Here is an 18556-nt window from a genome sequence, read left to right on the forward strand (position 1 = left end):
TATAGATTTGTTGCCTTTGTAATTGCTCCTTTTACTTTGGCCCACTGTTGTTCCACTTCTCTCATTTTCTCCCAGTCTTCTAGATCTACCTCCAGATACATCCCCATTTCAACAAAGTCCGTATTTTTGAAATTCAAAACTCGGATCTTCGTGTGACTTCTCTGTATCTTATTAGCAATATCGAACCATACAGTTTGATGATCACTGGTGCTGAGGTGGGCACCCACCCAGACACTATCCCCGTTAGTGAGCACGAGGTTGAGTATAACTCCCTCACTAGTGGGTTCCATTATCATTTGTTTGAACAAAGCCCCTTGCAGAGCATCCACTATCACTATACTTCTGGTAGATTCTGCAGAAGGGATTCTACGGTCTACGTCCGGCAGATTAAAATCTCCAACAATCAACACTTCTTTCCCACCTTTTGGATGTCTTCGCTCATATTTCTGTCCAGTTCTTCCATTTGAGTCAGAGGCCTGTAAACCACTCCAGTAAAAAATGGATGCACAATCATCTTTTTTTAGGATGGTCCATAATGATTCTTCTCTAGCCCACATTTCTCCAGTTCAGTTGCTTAGATATTGTTTTTGACATAAAGAGCTACTCCTCCCCCTTTTCTGTCCTCTGTCCTTCCTTAACAAGTTATAGCCCTGTATGGCTGTAACATTTGCTACTCACTGGCTTATTGAATATTTAAAAAAAAAAAAATGTAGTGGACTGTAGCTGCCCAATTTCTCCACTCTCTCTCCAAGGTAAAGAAAAATGTAGCAGGCTATAGTAGCCCCCTACCTTTCAAAATAATTTAACAAATATATAGCTGGCCGTCACAACCTAATCTCCTGCCCTCCCCCAACCCAAGTAAAAAAAAAAAAAAAAAGGTTTCAGTTCAGTAGCCTATTCCCAATTCCCCCCTAATAAAAAAAAAATGGGGCACCTACCCTACAACCCCATAAAACCTCCCAGTACCTCGGCAGGAAGAGGCAAAGCTTTTAGCTCCTTCCACAGGGTGAATAACTAAGAGCCAGTTCAGCTGAAAGTTACTGACATGCAGACATTCATTTATTCACTGCACTCCAGCCAGGAATGGTCTCGTCACCGACATCAGAACACATGGTTAGCATGTAAAAACTGTTCATTATTGTCCCTGATATGGATACCTTTAATTTACTGTATTTTTGATTGGCCCACTGTATTTCTTTCAGATGTACTTGTGTAGTTATGTATGTGGAAAAAATTAGATGGCAAGTTAAGTTACTCCCTCTTCAATCCCTAGATGTGCAGTGGCTATAGAATGTCAACACCTCCTTGAACATTTTTTGTGTTTTGTTTTATCACTGCATCAGACTTGCAAGCATTTAAATGAGAATTTTTTTTTCTCCATTCATCAGCACGCCTTATGCCACACCTTTCAGGGCCAAAAATGTTTTGAGGGGCAAAATATATGTGTATCCAAAAAAACAAAACTGAAATCCATCCCCCCCCCCCCCCCCCCCACCCCCCCCCCCCCCCCCCCCCCCCCCGCGGCAGTATTTGATGGAAGCACCTCGGGCAGCAATTGCAGCTGTGATTCTGCTGGGATAGGTCTCCTCCAACTTTGCATTCCAAGATTTGTCAGTATTAGACCACTCTTCATTACAAAACTGATCAAGCTCTGTAAGGTTCCTTGGGGAGCATTGGAGAAATGCAATCTTCAAGTCATGAAACATTTTTGATTGAATTGATGTTGGGGCTCTGACTGAGGTATTCCAGGACATTTACCTTTTTTGTTCCTTAGCCACTCCAGTGTAGCTTTGGCTCTGTGTTTTGTGTTGTTTTCTTGCTGAAAGGTTATCCTCCATCCCAGTTTCAGCTTTCTTGCAGAGGCAGCAGGTTTTCCTTGAGGCCTTTTCTGTTTTCTCCATTCACTGTCCCTTATTTCCTGAAAATGACCTAGGCAGCACCATTGAGAAACACCTTCATAATATGATTCTGCACCACTGTGCACAAACCAGATGTGCTGTGTTGGGTTTGTGCCAAACATAGCACATTGCATTCAGGCAAAATGTTCTGTTTTATTTTATTTTGTCAGATCACAAAATGTCTGCTTCATGAATACAATATCTCCTGAGCATTCCTTTGCACACTTCAAATAGGATAAAAGGTAGACTTTCTTAAGTAACACCTTCCTTCTTGCCATCCTGTTGTACAGGCCAGATTAGTGGAGTTCTTGGATTATTGATGTCACATGCATATTTTGATCCATTTTAGCCGTGGAAGCCTGTAGCTCTTTCAGAGTTGCCATTGGTCTCTTGGTTGCCTCTTATCCCGGAGTTCTTTTGACAGCTCCTTGGTATGCATGATTGGGTCTTTGCTTTGAAATGCACTGCCCAATAGAGAGAACCTACAGGAAATGCTGAATTTATCCTGTCATCATGTGAATCAATACAATTTAACACAGGTGGGGCCATTCACTTGGTGTGCTTTTCAAGGTGAGTAGTTACACTAGAGTTTTAAGTATTTAGGATTGCTACAGAAATACAAGGGTGGTGGGCATGTATCTAGCCAAACTTTCCATATTTTTTTTTATTTCTACTTCATTTTTTAAGGAATTCTGGAATTTATTTTTCACTTGGCAGTTGGTATAGTTGGATGTGTGACTACATGACACAAACACTGGTTTAATGCACCAAGTTATAAGGCAATAGAAGGTGAACATTTTGGAAGGAAATGTAGATTTTCTATAACCACTGCATATAATAGTAGCTGCTAGTTCTATTTGTGTACAGGAGTGGATAAATAGCCTAGTAGTTACTTATTTATTTATTTAAAATTATTTATTACCTATGCCCGTCCTAAAGTTCAGTATGAGGAACAAGTAAAATCATACATAAATTGCAGATCTTACAAAAAAAAGGAAAAGTATAGTAAACTAACAAAACAGACTACCATAAAGGGTAGCAGCCTGGAAACCAGGGTTCAAAATCCGCTATGTCCTTGGGCAAGTCACTTCACCTTCCAATGCCTCAGGAATGAGTGCTCTATTTGAGTTTCATAAATGATAACTCTTCTGTCTATATCTAAATTATTTAGTTGGCAAACAAAAACATTTAAGCATACATGTACAATCTAAAAGGTAAATTTTAAAAGCCCATCACAAAAATCAGGGGATGCGTGCACAATTCGGGCTGGCACATGCCCACCAAATTTTAAAAGCCACCCAAATGTGCATGTATCTCCCAATGCGTGCACATCTCACTTCAAATCCAAAAAGGGGCATGGTCTGGGTGGGGCTTGGGTGTAGCCAAACGATATACACACAAATACTTGCTTGCCTGGGCGCACACCTAGTTCTAGTACCACAGAACTTTACTTCTGCTATGGAGGAGGTGTAAGTTTAAGAAAAAACAACTAGCCATCTCTGAGAGGTTTAAAGAATCTGGAGTAACTCTGGGGGAGTGTAGGCTATTAAACCAGGGGTGTTTGGAGGAACTAGCTCTACACTGGAGGAATTGGTGGATGAACTGGTGAATCTGGTCATGGTGTGGACGCATGCCCATTTGAAAATACCCTGATTTACGCGGTAGAATTGGGATTTATATGCCTAGTCATGCGCACACTTAAAATTAGGCACACATGCATGCATGCACAGACTATTTTATAACATGCATGCATATATATGCACATGTTATAAAATCGCCGTGTCTCTGGGTACACACCAATGTGTGCCTGCGCACCACTATCAAAGTTACTGTCTAAGCATTTAAGCAATCCTTTATTGCAGTGGAGACACAAGGGTAGCCCGACTCTGGCCGAGTTTCGCCGTTTCAAAACGGCTGCCTCAGGGGCTTACAATAATCTTCTTGAATTCATTAGTTATATATCGACTAAGAATATAATGTGATCATATAAAGAGCTGTATGATCTCTTATGTTGCGTCTTGAAGCATTCGCGATAGCAGAACTAGCCTTTGCTAGTGGAGTTCTGCTATCGCGAATGCTTCAAGACGCAACATAAGAGATCATACAGCTCTTTATATGATCACATTATATTCTTAGTCGATATATAACTAATGAATTCAAGAAGATTATTGTAAGCCCCTGAGGCAGCCGTTTTGAAACGGCGAAACTCGGCCAGAGTCGGGCTACCCTTGTGTCTCCACTGCAATAAAGGATTGTTTTAAGACTACAGGCATCTATTTCTTTTCTTTCATCCTGACGGCTATTATAGATCGCCTTCCTTCGTGCTTTTTGGGTCCTAAGCATTTAAGCATATATTCACAATCTAAGCCCCCTGGGGTTAGGGAAATACCTACAGTACCTTATCAGCTTTGAAGTGTCATGAAACAATATAAATTTAAAAAAAATAATAGTCTAGCTTTAATATAACTGATTATTTTGTATATTTCTGCTTTAAATATATGCTTAAATGCTTTTGTTTGATCACTAATTTTGATATAGGCACAGGATTTATCATTTTTTAAACTTCAATACTAATAATTTTAAATATTGGAATATAAATGTAAATGATTTGGATCCAGGGATGCATCATGGGGTTCTGGGTTTGGCATGCCTATCTGTCAGTAGAGTTTGAATGTACCACAAAAATGTTATGCTTAGGTCAGCTTATGAGCAATGCTGAGTAATCATCTCAAAGGAGGTGCTTTCTAGGAGCCAGCGAGGGTTCCTTACTCTGCTAAGTTATAAAAGCGGGAGACAGGGAGGGCTCACCAGCGAATGCATGATGAGGAACAGGAGAGGACAGCTGCACTGCTGGATGATGTTGGAGCATTGCATGATCCAATGATGTCATCATGTTGCCACACAACCACCGTTGCCAACCTTGACATCGAGTTCCCTCTCCCCAGATAATCAGAGCCCGATAGGAAGCAGTGGGGCTGGAGGAAAAGGGGGGGGGGGGGCGGAATACCCAGGGCAAGAAAGCTCATTGGGAAGTTTGAAATTTAGGGGCTGGGAAAGGACAGCGACTGGCATCATCCCTTTCACTTCCTGCTCTCTCCACTGCCAACACACAAGTTACAACCCACCCTCCCTTGTAGACATCATTCTGTTTAAGGCAGATAGGTGCAGTATTAATTAGGAAGTTTCATTATTTAATGTTCATTATAAATGTATTGTTCAATAGTCGCAGTAGATCTGGGTGGGAGTACCCAAGCCAGGGGGGTTGGTGGCCTGGGGTGGGATTCTGTGATGGAAGTATGAGTATGATGCAAGTATGAGTTGGTGGCACCAAGGAACTGTCTGTCATCAGGGTCAGAGTGGCCCCAGTGTGACAACATATAGGTTGTCCCAGTGGAACAAGGGCTGTCAGACTTGCTTGCAGGTGGCAGGTTAACCAGTAATGCCCTATTCTTTAGCTTCAGAAAGAATAGACCATGCTTGTAGGTAGCTAGTCCCTGGGGTCCATCAGTGATCTGTTAGCACACTTCCATCCTGTCTCCTTTGCGGTCATTCATATTCCTTGGTTAGAATTTAATGTCTAATGAGTTGTGGTACTTAGGATTAAATGTAGTTATTAATCTACCAATAAAGCTGTTGCCTTATTTATCCCATTACTGAATATGTTATTTTCTATGGCCTATTGTTTAATATTGTGGTGGGCACCTCACTCCTCCCTGCGACAGATAGTAGTGGCTGCCCAGGTTAACAGTCTGAGAAGGTAGGAAGAGGACGATAGGAGAATATGGGAAAATGGTTAAATGAAAACATTTTCTTGTGGCTTTGCATATAGTTAAAATTTTGGCCAACCAGTTGACTGTATGAATTCAGTTAGATTATATTGAATTACAGGCTTTGTAACTCACTGCCTAGGAACATAATCATAGCTGTCTTTCTAGATAAAAAGACAATCATAGGTAAGTTTACCAAAACTATAGATTATTCTTGTTCCAGAATTGTAACACATATTTGAAAATGATAGGTTTGCAGTTTAATATCTACAGATTTTCCAATCATATTTTTAACTTGCAGTCATTTCGTAATGAAAATACTACACTGAAACATTGTTAGATAGTTGAACATCTCGACTGGTCAGCATTGGAAGTTGAAGCCATGTACAGGTTCCAAAAAAATGAGTTTAAATACAAATAAAATGAAAAAGGAAGCCCATATAATTTAGTATTATTGAATTTTTTATGTCGTAAGAATGCTGAAATGTCATTTATGATATTTGAACTTTTTCAAATTATAGTATTTCTCTGCTTAATTCAAAAAAGTCCTCAAATGAAAGGCTTGAAATAAACATTCTCTATGAGTAGTAATTTATTATGGCTGGAGGGATTTTATTTCTGAATACGTTAAACCACTGGCTGGCCATTATTGCTGATTATACTTTAAAGTGCATACTAATGGAGAAATGGCATACACTTGAAAAAAAAGTAATTGTGTATTAAATGTTGCAGACTTTTAAGATTATACATGGATATTAAATGTAGGTGTTTTGTAACTAACATGATGCACATTTTTGAAGCCTTATAGTGCTTTTGATAGATCTTCAATCCTCTGTTCATTTATATTATATGCCTTTCTTTGCAGTACTGCCAGTTTCATGCCTTACATTTAACAATTGCAGAACACTTAATTTAAAATGAGGTATGGTTATATATATTAATACCACACATGGAGACTTTAAGTTAATAATTCAGGTTTAAAGCTTCTTATTTATGTAAAATTAAAGATCACCTAACAACTTGCAGGGTACCATATATCTTTCAAAGGAACTGACTTGATTATGTTACAATTAGTTGTCAATGGCTATGCTTATTCATCAAAATAATGCAGAATGAGATAAAGGCTATGTTACCCTTTGTTCATTTTGCACTGTTATTATGAACAGAGTATAAATCTCCAAAGTCAGTGCAAAATATATTAAGTTAGTGCAGTAAAAAAAATAGCATCTGTACTCTGCTGACCTTTTATTGTGACATATTTAAGAACATTTCTGTTTTGTATTTGAGAATGGTGAAACAAAACAAAGCAATTACTCATTCAAATGATATAGATAGTACCATTCTTATCAAAATAAGAGCACTCTGGTATACATAATATTTTTTTTAACTCCTAATTTATCTTTTTTCTGCTAAACATTGACTTGTAATGTTAATCTTGTATAGTAAAACAGGATTTCATGCAGAGAGTAATCTTATAAGATCTATACATTATCATTGTCTGTTACAAAGATAGATATATATATATATATATATATATATATATATATATATATATATGAGACCTTAAAAAAAAACCCACTAAAAATTGACTACAAAATGATAAAAGCATGAGTGAAATGCATTGCTGTCTTCTTACCTGGCAAGACATTGTAATTGGTTTCTTTTTCACGTAAGCCTAAAACAGAGTCATATACATTCACAAAGGTGTTGTCTGGGTTAATAAAAATGTCTGCTACTGATATAGGAGAAACTGATGGTTTGTTCAGTGGGGTTCTGCTGTGTCTGTGGTTTGATGAAGAGTTCCTCCTTGCATCTTTATGCCTCAACTTTCTCCTTTGTTTTCTAGCGATTGTAGTTCTATCATTTTGTGTATAAACAATATACAAGTTGGCAAGCAAGAAAAAGCAGATCAGATTTATAATCTGCATGTTTCTTCTCACAAGTTGATGCCTGTAATGGAAGAGGAAATGAAATGTCATGTTTAGATGCCAAAGACAATTTCACAACTTGCTGTGCTACCTCAACAGGAAGGCAAAAGTTTAGTACAGATGAGCAATTTATGAATAGTTTTATCCAAATTTATTTATTTGTATTTATTGTCAGAACTTTTTATCAGTTTAGTAGCTGTGATACAAAAGTTTTTTTTCAGGAAAATATATTTTGACCATGTTAATGAGATTGATTAACAAAATTAACAGCAGATCATTATAGTCAAGTAGTATGATCATTAAGACTCAGTACCTGTTCAAATTGATTTTAAAGGAATCCATAACATTAAAAATTGTATAAAATGCCAGTCCATATATATAATATGCTTAGATGGATGTTGTTTATCAGCAGCTGTCGGGGTGTGCATGTTGTCCCCCTGGATCCCAACCCTGACCTCTCCCCAACCTAGCCCTTACTCCATCACAGGTCCGTGTGTTCCAGGGGCAAGAGTGATCCCAAGTCACTTCTGTCTGGCTACTCCTGGATTCTGCCATACAACAAAATGGTGTTAGCTTCAGGTTTAGCAGCAGCCATTTTGGAAACCCAGAGCAGTCAGGCAGGAGTGACTGGGGATCGCTTCTGCACCTAGCACCCCTGGACCCATGAAAGGGTAAAGGCTGGGAATGGGAGAGCTCATGGGGTTCTTGGGAGCAGCTAAAGCCATTGTATAAATGGTGAGCAGGGGGAGGGATTGCGGCAGGACCCAGATTTTTGTTTGGCTGGTGGTGTCCAGCTGTCAGAGGAATTCTGGTGAGCCCACAAAGCCTTTGTTTTAGTGTGTTTCATAGGCAGAGGAAGGGGTTACTTTACTTTTTCTTATTCTGTTTTATTTTTGGGTGGGGGAGTCTTTCATTTGAGCTAATAAGAGTAGGATAAGAATGTGCTCGGGTTAGGATGGGGAGAGGGACAATGAGTACAGGATTCAGATTGATTGGGGGGGGGAATATGCTGGGGTCAACCTGGGGAGCAGAGACAGAGTGTTCTGGGGTTGGACTGGGGAGTGGTCCGAGCCAGGGTGAAGTGAAGGGGAAGAGTTTGATGGGGTCAGGTCGGTGAGAGTGGTCAGAGTGTAGTGGGGTTGAGCTGTGGAGAGCATATCAGTGTGATGGGGTTGAGCCAATAAAGGTGATCAGTATGATGGGATTGCTCTGTGGAGGACATGTCAAAGTGTGATGGAATTAGGCTAGGAAGGGGAGACACAGTGTGTTGGGGCTGGGCCAGGTAGGGTGGAAGGGAGTGATGGGGTCTGGCCGATGAAGGGGGTCAGAGTGTGCTGGGGTCAGATTAGGGAGACAGATCAGTGTTAGGGCTCGTCCAGTGAGAGGGAGGGAAGGGAGTGCTGGAGTCGGGCTGAAGACAGGGGTTGTGTGTTAGGGTTATGCTAGTGAGGGGGAAAAGAGGGAAGGGAGTGCTGAGGTGGAACTGGGGAGTGGGATCAAAGTGTACTTGGCATGGGCTGAGGAAAAGGGAAGATAGTGTTCGGGTAGAGTTGAGGAGGTTAGAAGAGAGTGCAAGGTTCAGACTGAGGAGGAGAACAATGAATAGGTGCCTCTGGGAAATTTCAATGGGTTACAGCTAGTTTATTTTGATTAGTATAAAATCTTTACAGAAATTCAAAGGTTAGTATATACTTACTCTGAGCAAGTAACTTTTGTCTACATTTTAGAGTTTCCATATAACTTCAGGTTTACTATATGAATCCATGGAGCATTACTTCTTAACTTCTTTCATTTTCAAGAAGAATACAGCAACATCTCTAGATATATTATGGTTCTTTATAAATATAAGAGCTCCCTTACTGAATCAGAATAAAGGTTTACCTAATCCAGCATGAAAATGAGTCTTTACTTTTTAGGTTAGCATTTGATTGAGCAGTGACTGGGTGAAAAGACTGTTAAGTTTATTAATTCTGATTTATCCATTGTACCTTTTTTTGTTTTTGTATTTTGTTTTTGTATTTTTAAATTTTTCTGAGTCATTAAGTGCAATAACAATATGCAACATCAAAAACAGCCAAAACACCTATATTAGCCCACAATACAACTATGACCCTTTTTTTAAGATTTACCCCATTTACCCACATCAGAAGCAACCCCAACATGCACATAAACATTCACAACCACAAACACACACACTCATATTTCACACATACGTGTGCCCACCAAGAGACAGCCCACAGCATATCAGAACTCATAGAACAGCATGTGCCCAGACCCAACTATTACCTTCAAGTAGTGAGTAGTACCTTAGCCCAGAGATCAAAATAACCCTTCATGAAAAGAAATGATTTTTGATTTTCAACTTCTGTCTTCCGAATTAATTCTAGTTGTACAGTTTGCAACATCAATACTTTCCATTGAGTGAACAAAGGTTTCTCCTCCAATCTCCAACACATCAAAATGGACTTTTTTGCAAGGAAGGTGGCCACTGCAAGGAATTTCCTCCCACCCTGAGGTAGCATGCAACTTCTCTCCCATATACATAGGTAAACAGAAACCCCAGACCAAGAAATATTACATACTAGCAATTTATCGAGATAAACCATAATTTGGTTCCAGAAAGGTTGTAATTTTGGATATCCCGTAAACATATGACAAAGGCTACCTGGAGCTATTTTACATTTCAAACAGGCATCTGAGTCCCATAGTTTCATTGTAACGCCCCATACCCTAGTAATATATGTTCTGTATAATAATTTAAACTGAATTTCCTCATGTTGGCAGAGAGATAATGCCTATATATTATTGTAAAGGCTTGGGACAATAATTCTGCTTGTATGTCGAGTCCAAGATCCTCGCTCCACTGCCCAGCTGAATGTGTTAGATGAGAAGCAGGCATGGCAGAGAGTAACTGTCTCACACAGGTAGCTATTTTATTGAACTTAGACGGAGTCTTCAAAAAACTTTCCTCATCATTTGGTGCAATGAGAGAAATATTTTTATGAACACAGACAATAAGGACGAGCTTGTAAATAGGTAAAAAAAACTGATACTTTGGGATATCCCACTCCTCTCACAGCTGCTCAAAAGAATATAAGCAGGATGATTCAGAATCCACTAAATGAGCCAGTTTATGAATCCCCCTTGTGGACCATCCCTGAAAAATGGAAATACCCAAGCCAGACAAGAAATCTGGATTCCCAGTCAGTTTTAGGAAGGGAGACACTGACGCACTACAGTCCACAAGCCCCACCACCATAACCACGCTTTTCTCATGGCAGTAAGCCAGAATGCTGAAACTTTCAGAGAGAACAATATGCTAGGGCTTAAATGGATCAGATTAATCGGGGAATAGGTAGAAGTCCTGTCGGACATCAGTCCCTTCACATCAAATTTAGAATGGTTGGACGCCCACTCCTGTACATAGGAAAGAAGACATGCAACATTAGAGATGCATAAATCAGGGAGACCAACCCCACCAAGCTTCCGGTCCTGCCGCAACACATCAAAGCTCACCCTCACCCTTCTATTGTGCCATATAAAAGATCTGACCTTGGCGCGATAGGCCCGGATACTCTTGATCTTAAGCCATAACAGCAACATTTGCAAAGGGTAGAGGATCTTGGGAAGAACAACCATCTTAACCAAGGCATATCTACCTAGTATGGAAAGAGGGAGGGCCTTCCATCGCTGAGCAGATCTTTAATGTTCCGCAAAGCAGATTCAATATTTAGTTCATATAAAACCTCAACCAATCGTGCCACCTGGCTACCCAGATACTGAAAATGAGAGCCAGCTCATGCTAATGGGAAAGGCCCCTCCCAACGTCTTTGCACACTTGGGGATAAAGGGAATGCTTCAGATTTTTCATAATTAATCTGAAGCCCCAAAAAGGACCCAAATGAATTAATTATGCCAATATTATATTCCAGATTATTATCGAGATTGCCCACAAAGATCAACATATTGTCCACAAATAGACTTAATTTGACTATGGTTTTTTTAAATCTGTATACCTTGAAAAGAACGGAGATCTCGTAGCTTAACTGCCAATGGTTCTAGAGCAAGGGCAAATAATAAAGGAGACAGGAGGCATCCCTGCCTAGTGCCCCTGTCCAGAGAAAAATATCTCTGAAAGCATCCCATTCACCAACAGTTGCGCCTGAGGCAGCCTATATAATAATTTGACCCAGGACAAAACAGATTCCCCAAATTTATAGCACTCAAGTAGCCAAAATAAATATGACCACTCCATGCAATCAAATGCCTTTTCAGCTTCTAAACTGATAGGAAAGGCCATTGTGATTACCACTCACTGAGGTGAGCGCCACAATCAATGTTTTTACAGATTGGAATTAGAAAGTCGTCCCTCAATAAATCCCATTTGATCCGGAGTGACCACCTCTGTTACCATTAAGTTAACCCGTAGGGCCAAAACTACTGCTAATAATTCAATGACCTGGTTAAGAAGAGAAATGGGCCTATATGATTGAATAAGTAGATTCCTTCCCCGGCTTGGGTAACAAGACTATGAGCCTGATTCATTAAGGTATTTTCCTATAGACATAGAATGGGATAAAAGCCTTAGTGGATCAAGTACTATGGTAGCAAGGTTATGTCCTCTATCAAACTCACCCCTTGCCCTTGCAGCATGAAAAATATTCTTTAAAGTTGTAAATGTGTGATCCCCCAGTATTTTGTAAAATCTGGCCCAAGTCCTTCTGGCCCAGGTGCTTTCAGTAACTTCAGCTGCCTGAGAGCTCTACGTAATTCTGCCTCTTGAATGGGCAAGACCAGCAAGTCTTTTGCTTGCATTCTCAACTTCGGTAACTCCAAACCCTGAAAAAAATCATGATAAGCCTGCTCATTTATGGGCCCAGCAGTATACAAGGACTTAAATATGATACAAAGGCTGTAGAGATCAAAGGAGTAGTAGTGAGATTCTGCAAATTTTCCTGAGTATGAGTAATGAGTCCTTTAGAGCAGCCACCTGAATTCACCAGTCTGGCCAATAGTTTGCTGGATTTACTTTCCCTTTGGGGTCAGAGTACCATTTTATCTTCTCAAAGCTGACCTTTTTACTAATCAAAATGGCCACGTCTCTCTGCCTGGAGGTAAAGGAAGAGAAAAAACAAAAACCAACCCATTCCCACTGTAATTTTTAATGTTCTTCATTTTCCAAATGGGTCTCTTGAATAAAGGCTACATGAACCCCACACTTTCGCAAATCAGTAAGAAGTTTTTTCTTTTTGATCAGGGAATACAAACCATCAATATTAATAGACGAGAAAACAATTTTAGACATGAAAACATTCATTAGCATATATCAGAATCATTTTGTAACCTATCGTAAGAGGAGGGATCCCCCAGCATAAATCCTCTCCCCTCCCAAAATGCTGCAGGTACTCAAAAATAAATGAAATGCATAACTCAGGTGGGCTAACAACCACACAACACCATTCATACCCATACACACACACCATCCACACAGAATCCTCATGATACCCAAATCAGTCTCTCAGACCCTTGATCAAGAGAGACACCCCCAGTACACTAGTGAAGAAGTGGACTCTTCCTCTCTTGCTAGCAAGAGGCCACCCACTGTCAATTGAGGCTTCCCAGAGCCAGCAGGGTCCATATCCAAGCAGCAAAGCAGTAAGCTAAGTTCCACACAATATACCCATTTGCCATATGCCATTTGCTCATTGTGGTCGCATATGCCGCTTCGTTATCGCGAATCTCATCCACGGAGGACTGTATAAGTTGCGGTTGATCTGCAAGGGCAGCAGATTCGACCCGAGTTAGGTCTTTCACCACTGCCACAGAGAGACCCTCCTTCATCTGGCCTTCTGCCACCATTTTGTCTCCCTCCGATAATTTTCTCCAGACCATTCCGTTTGGAACGACCAGCCATCACCTCCCAATTATCTCTATGCGCTTCGGTATCGGTTTCCTCTTCCTTAAAATGTGAATTTTTGCTGTTTGTGGCGATTGAAATGCAGTTTTAACGAAGGAACCCCGCCAGCTCCTAGGGAGCGAGAGAGAGAAGCATGCGCTCAGGCAGATGGCATGGACACGCCCCCCCCCTTTCTTTGTTTTTGTAAATTATATATTTTATTGTCCATCACCGTGGGCTTTGGTATTGGCAGTATATAAATATAAAGAAATTATCTTATACTCTAGCCATGGCAAGTGAGAGGTTTTTAGAGAAAATATATTGGAAATGTTAAAGTACTCCATCCCTTGCTGCCATGTTGTGTTTTCTGCAGTCATGGTTTAGATATATCCTGAACCAAGATTTATATCAATCTGTTATATGTATTAATGTCTGAATGGCCTGTCCTCTATAAATCTGTTATCCCTTTTTGAAATTGGTTATGTTATTGGCCTTCACAATTTCATGTTGTAGCGAATTCTATTATGGGGCCAGTTCACTAGATCACTAACAGTGTGCATACTAAATCAGTTTATTATGCCTGAGAAATAGTATTGTATTAACTTATGACTCACCTGCTAATGCTTTAGCATGTGAACAATAAACTGTACCATCTACGCACATGCTAATGTACAATAGGGCATGCTAATGAATGCATAATGAGAAAGCCAAAGTTATCATCCTAGTTATTAAACCACACACTAATTTGCAACTTTATGCTAACACAAAAATGTATCATTCACTGTAGACCACTTATTAGGCACTGATTGCACATGTTATAAAAGCCACCAGTCGGGCAAAGACAGTTTGTAGGAGAAAATAAGTAATGCTGCAGCAAGCAATGAGAAAAGGTAGACAGAGATTAGAAGAGAGGGAAGAGGAGAGAAAGAAAGAAAAAAGAAAACGAGGCCCCTGAATTTTCACACCCAAGACCATCTTTAGTAGTACATTCACCCTATCTGTAAATTTTCAAAAACAGAGTAGTACTGAAAACTCATCCTAAGTTTTCTACAGAAGGTAATTTCTTAATTTAATTTGAATCAATCCATAGTACTATTGACATTTTTTCCAAGACTGCATTCTAACAAATCTGAAAATCCTTCACACCTTTACCTCTAGAAGAGCTGTATTGTTTTATATAGAAATAAGCAAGTCTTGTCAGATAAGAAGTAAACCTTGTCTACCTGATTTTCTGACTGAAATACCTTTTTCTATACCAGTATAAGCATTCATCTTTTCAGTATTGTAGAAGCTCATCAAATACGAGCATTTTCAACTTCCATAGAGCACCTTCGCTCCACCTCTTCTCAAAACATCTGTATAGTGGCCACTTGGTCCTCTATGCACACCTTTGTTAAACTTTACTGTTTAGAAGATTCTTGTAGAGACAGTAGCTTTGGTCAAGCAGTACTTAAGAGCATATTTAACTAACAGCTTCATCTCTCCCTTCGTTCTCCCTACCGAGTTGCAGATTATGGTATCTAATGAAATTCAGATATCTCATTGCAACCTTCTGCTTGGGGAGTCCCCAGTTGTGTGGCTTAATTTGTTCCTGCTTGTCCATGGAGAAAACAAAGTTGCTTACCTGTAACAGATGTTCTCATAGACAGCAGGAAAATTCAGCCACACAATCCCACCCTCCTCCTCCTCCTCATAGAGTTGAAGGTTAGCTTGTGAGAAAACTGAAGATACTTGCATGGAGCAACTGTGCAGGAACTCCCATGCATTTTAGGAAAGACCTTGTCTTTCTGAGCTCTGAGAAAGCATGTCCATGCCTGCACCATTCTGTGACATCACCCATTTGTGTGGCTGAATTGTCCTGCTGTCTACAGAGAACACTTGTGGAACAGCTTTGCTTTCCTCAGACAGCAATTCTGTGTGATCTTCATTGAAGGCAGTCTTTCCTTTGAGCCTCCACAAGACAAATCCTCTTTGAAACCACTCTTGAAAAATCCCCCCCTTGCACAATTGAGAAATCAGACAGTAGCTTCCATCTTCCTTCTGGATTTATTCTTTAATTCCTCAGCACAGACTTAGGTATCCACTCTTGGACCCCAAGGTAAATGTCCCCTTGTCCTGAAGGCCTGGGCACCTGGACCTTGGGTCACAGCCACCTTCCTAGGACAGGACACAGAACAGGCAGTCCTCCCCCCTTGGAGAGTCCACCCCATTAGTGCCTCTCTCTTGAGAAAGATACTCCATGAAAAGCCCTGAACTTCTAGGGCACAAGAGTTTTGTTAAACTATTGAAACTTCCCACTGGAGAGTGTCAAACACTCCTACTCTGACCATATATTCAGGGTCTCTTGAGACTCTGAGACAGGGCCAGTGCAAGGTATTAGGGGCCCCCTAGGTGAACCTTATAGCTGTGTGCCTGCACTGCCCTCCCCCCTACCACAGGCCCTCTCCACACAATTAAAAATTGTATTAAGACTTTACATGAAAAAGCTCTTTCAAAGCACAGTGTGCTGCTAAGGTAAAAATATCACAACATGATTATTATATTTACTTGCACTGCTATAGTGCCAACCAGAAAACCCAGCAGAAATGACATTTGGAATCCATATAGTATAAGGTCTATTGTAACGCATCGTGAGTGTGAACTTGGCACTCAGAAAGCCATGAGTAAACTGAATGTATTATTTATGTATTTATTTATTTTATTTAACAGCTTTTTTTATACAGACATTAGAGGGCACATCATATTGGTTTACATCTGAACAAAAAGTTGGAAAATATAAAAAACAGGGAGGGGGAAGGGGAGCAACAAGAGTAACAATTTGCAACAAAGGTGCTGCAGCTAGAAGGAGGCTTTATAAGTGAGCCTGAAAAATTGAAACTAAAGGGTTAAAGATATTTACATATTAACATATTAACATAGTGCTAAGGGCAGCGAGGGTTAATTGCAAGATGAGGAGATGAAGGTGGCAGTGGTTACAGGGAGCTAGTCAGGAAATGCCTGGTGGAAAAGCCAAGTTTTCAGCATTTTCCTGAATTTGTATGGGCAGGGCTCGAGGTGGAGGTTTGTCGGTAGAGCATTCCAGTGAGTGGGGCTAGCAATTGATAGGGCATGGTCCGTTGTTGATGTGAGGCGGGCTTTTTTGAGGGGTGGGATGTGTAGTGTACCTTTACGGTTTGTTCTGGTTGGGCAGGAGGAGTGTGTGAATCTGAAGGGTTTGCTGAGCCAGGAGGAGTTGCTTTTGTGGATGGATTTGTTTATGATGGTGAGGGTCTTTAATAGGATGCGTGATGGGATGGGGAGCCAGTGAAGGTCTTTTAGGAGGGGGGTTATGTGGTCTGATTTGCGTGCGTTCATGATTATTCTGGCGGTGGCGTTCTGTAACATTTGAAGGGGTTTGATAGAGGAGTAGGGGAGGCCTAGGTACAGTGAGTTGCAATAGTCCAGTTTGGAAACTAGGGTGGCTTGGATGACTGTTTTGAGGTCGTGAGTATGGAGTAGGGGTTTGAGCTTTTTTAAGACGTTGAGCTTATAGAAGCCTTCTTTTAGGATGGAGTTGATGTGTTTTTTTAGGTTTAGGTGTGGATCAATTAGAACTCCTAGGTTTCATACTGGAAGCTGTGAGGCGAAGGTACTGGCAGCAGGGTCATTGGGAGATGGGAGTTTGTGAGTTTGGTGGTTGTGGATGAGGAGGAGTTCAGTTTTTGAGGAATTAAGGGCAAGGTGTAAATTGGTGAGTAGGGAATTGATGGATGTGAGTCATTTCTCCCAATATTTTAGTGTGGTGGATAAGGATTCTTGTATTGGTATGATGATTTGAACATCATCTGCATAGAGGTAGAATTTGAGGCTGAGTTCCAATAGTAACTGGCAGAGTGGCAGGAGGTAAATGTTAAATAGTGTGGAGGAGAGGGAGGAGCCTTGGGGGACTCCTTGTGTGAGGGGGAAGTGTGTGGATTCTGAGTTGCCTAGTTTGAGAAGTGTCTGTTAGGTAGGATTTGAACCAGAGGAGAGCTGTGCTGGAGATGCCAATGTCGATTAGACAGGAGATGAGCAGGTTGTGGTTAATCGTGTCGAAGGCCGCGGATATGTCAAGGAAGGCAATGATGAAGCTATGACCTTGTTCAAGGCCCGTGAGGAGGGAGTCAGTGAGGGAGAGTAATAGTGTTTCAGTGCTCAAGTTCCTTTGAAAGCCAAATTGAGAGGGGTAAAGGATGTTGTTGTCTTCGAGGTAGTCCATGAGTTGGGAGTTCACCACCTTTTCCATGATTTTGGCGATGAGAGGGAGATTTGAAACGGGTCGGTAGTTAGCCGGATCTTTGGGGTCTAGAGAAGGTTTTTTGATCAGGGGTTTGACAACTGCGTCACTTCCCATACAAAAACAGCACTAAGTGCCAACATTCAAACAATAACACCCTACCTATGAAATGGCAACACTGCAAATATTACACAAGTTTTAAAATACCAATATACTTCCTATTAGGAAAACAGAACTAGTCAAGCTGCTATAGATCCTTAAACAGAAACTATATACCAGCAGAATACCTCAAGTCGGTCACACATGCAGAACACAGACAGACCCTCATCAAATTCAGAATAAAGGGACTGTAGAGTATAAATAGAAATGTGCAAACAAAAACAAACTGAAAACGGCAGCAAACCAGACTCTGTATGCAGTGCAACAATGGAAAAATAGAAACGTCACCAGTCCTCATAAAACATCAAAAAAAATCAAGAAATATAAAACATCAATCATAATAGTAAAACTATACTAATAAAAAGATTAAACATTTCAAAACAGCTGACGAATAGAATATCCAATAATTTAAAACTCATTGAGAAATGTTAAAATGTTTCACAAACATCAGTAAAATATTTCAGAACACCAGATACATTAAATAATTCTCAATAATTAAAACTAATAAGGATTTAAAAATCCCATTTTCTCCATAACTGGGAACTTTTGATTTCCAGTCTCCCTGAGATTGTCCTTCATCAGTGTTTGTGCACAAACTTTCTCTTCTCTAACCCATACATGTTCATTCTCCCACACACATGGAGGCAGTGCAT

At 40.4% G+C, this 18556-nt stretch overlaps 2 protein-coding genes across 3 annotated transcripts in view; one reads left to right on the forward strand and one right to left on the reverse strand.

The window, feature by feature from the left end:
* Nucleotides 1–18556, forward strand: part of CENPP (centromere protein P) — a 685914-nt gene that overhangs the window by 514656 nt on the left and 152702 nt on the right. The window lies entirely within an intron of this gene.
* The window catches only part of ECM2 (extracellular matrix protein 2), a 71772-nt gene that overhangs the window by 46691 nt on the left and 6525 nt on the right, over nt 1–18556 (reverse strand). For both annotated transcript variants that reach the window (XM_029599375.1, XM_029599374.1), the window contains exon 3: nt 7302–7615. In XM_029599375.1, the coding sequence (XP_029455235.1) occupies nt 7302–7593 (292 nt within the window). In that variant the 5' untranslated portion in view covers nt 7594–7615. The remainder of the gene's footprint in view (nt 1–7301; nt 7616–18556) is intronic.

The sequence above is a fragment of the Rhinatrema bivittatum genome, chromosome 4, assembly GCF_901001135.1.
Source record: "Rhinatrema bivittatum chromosome 4, aRhiBiv1.1, whole genome shotgun sequence".
NCBI lineage: Eukaryota > Metazoa > Chordata > Amphibia > Gymnophiona > Rhinatrematidae > Rhinatrema > Rhinatrema bivittatum.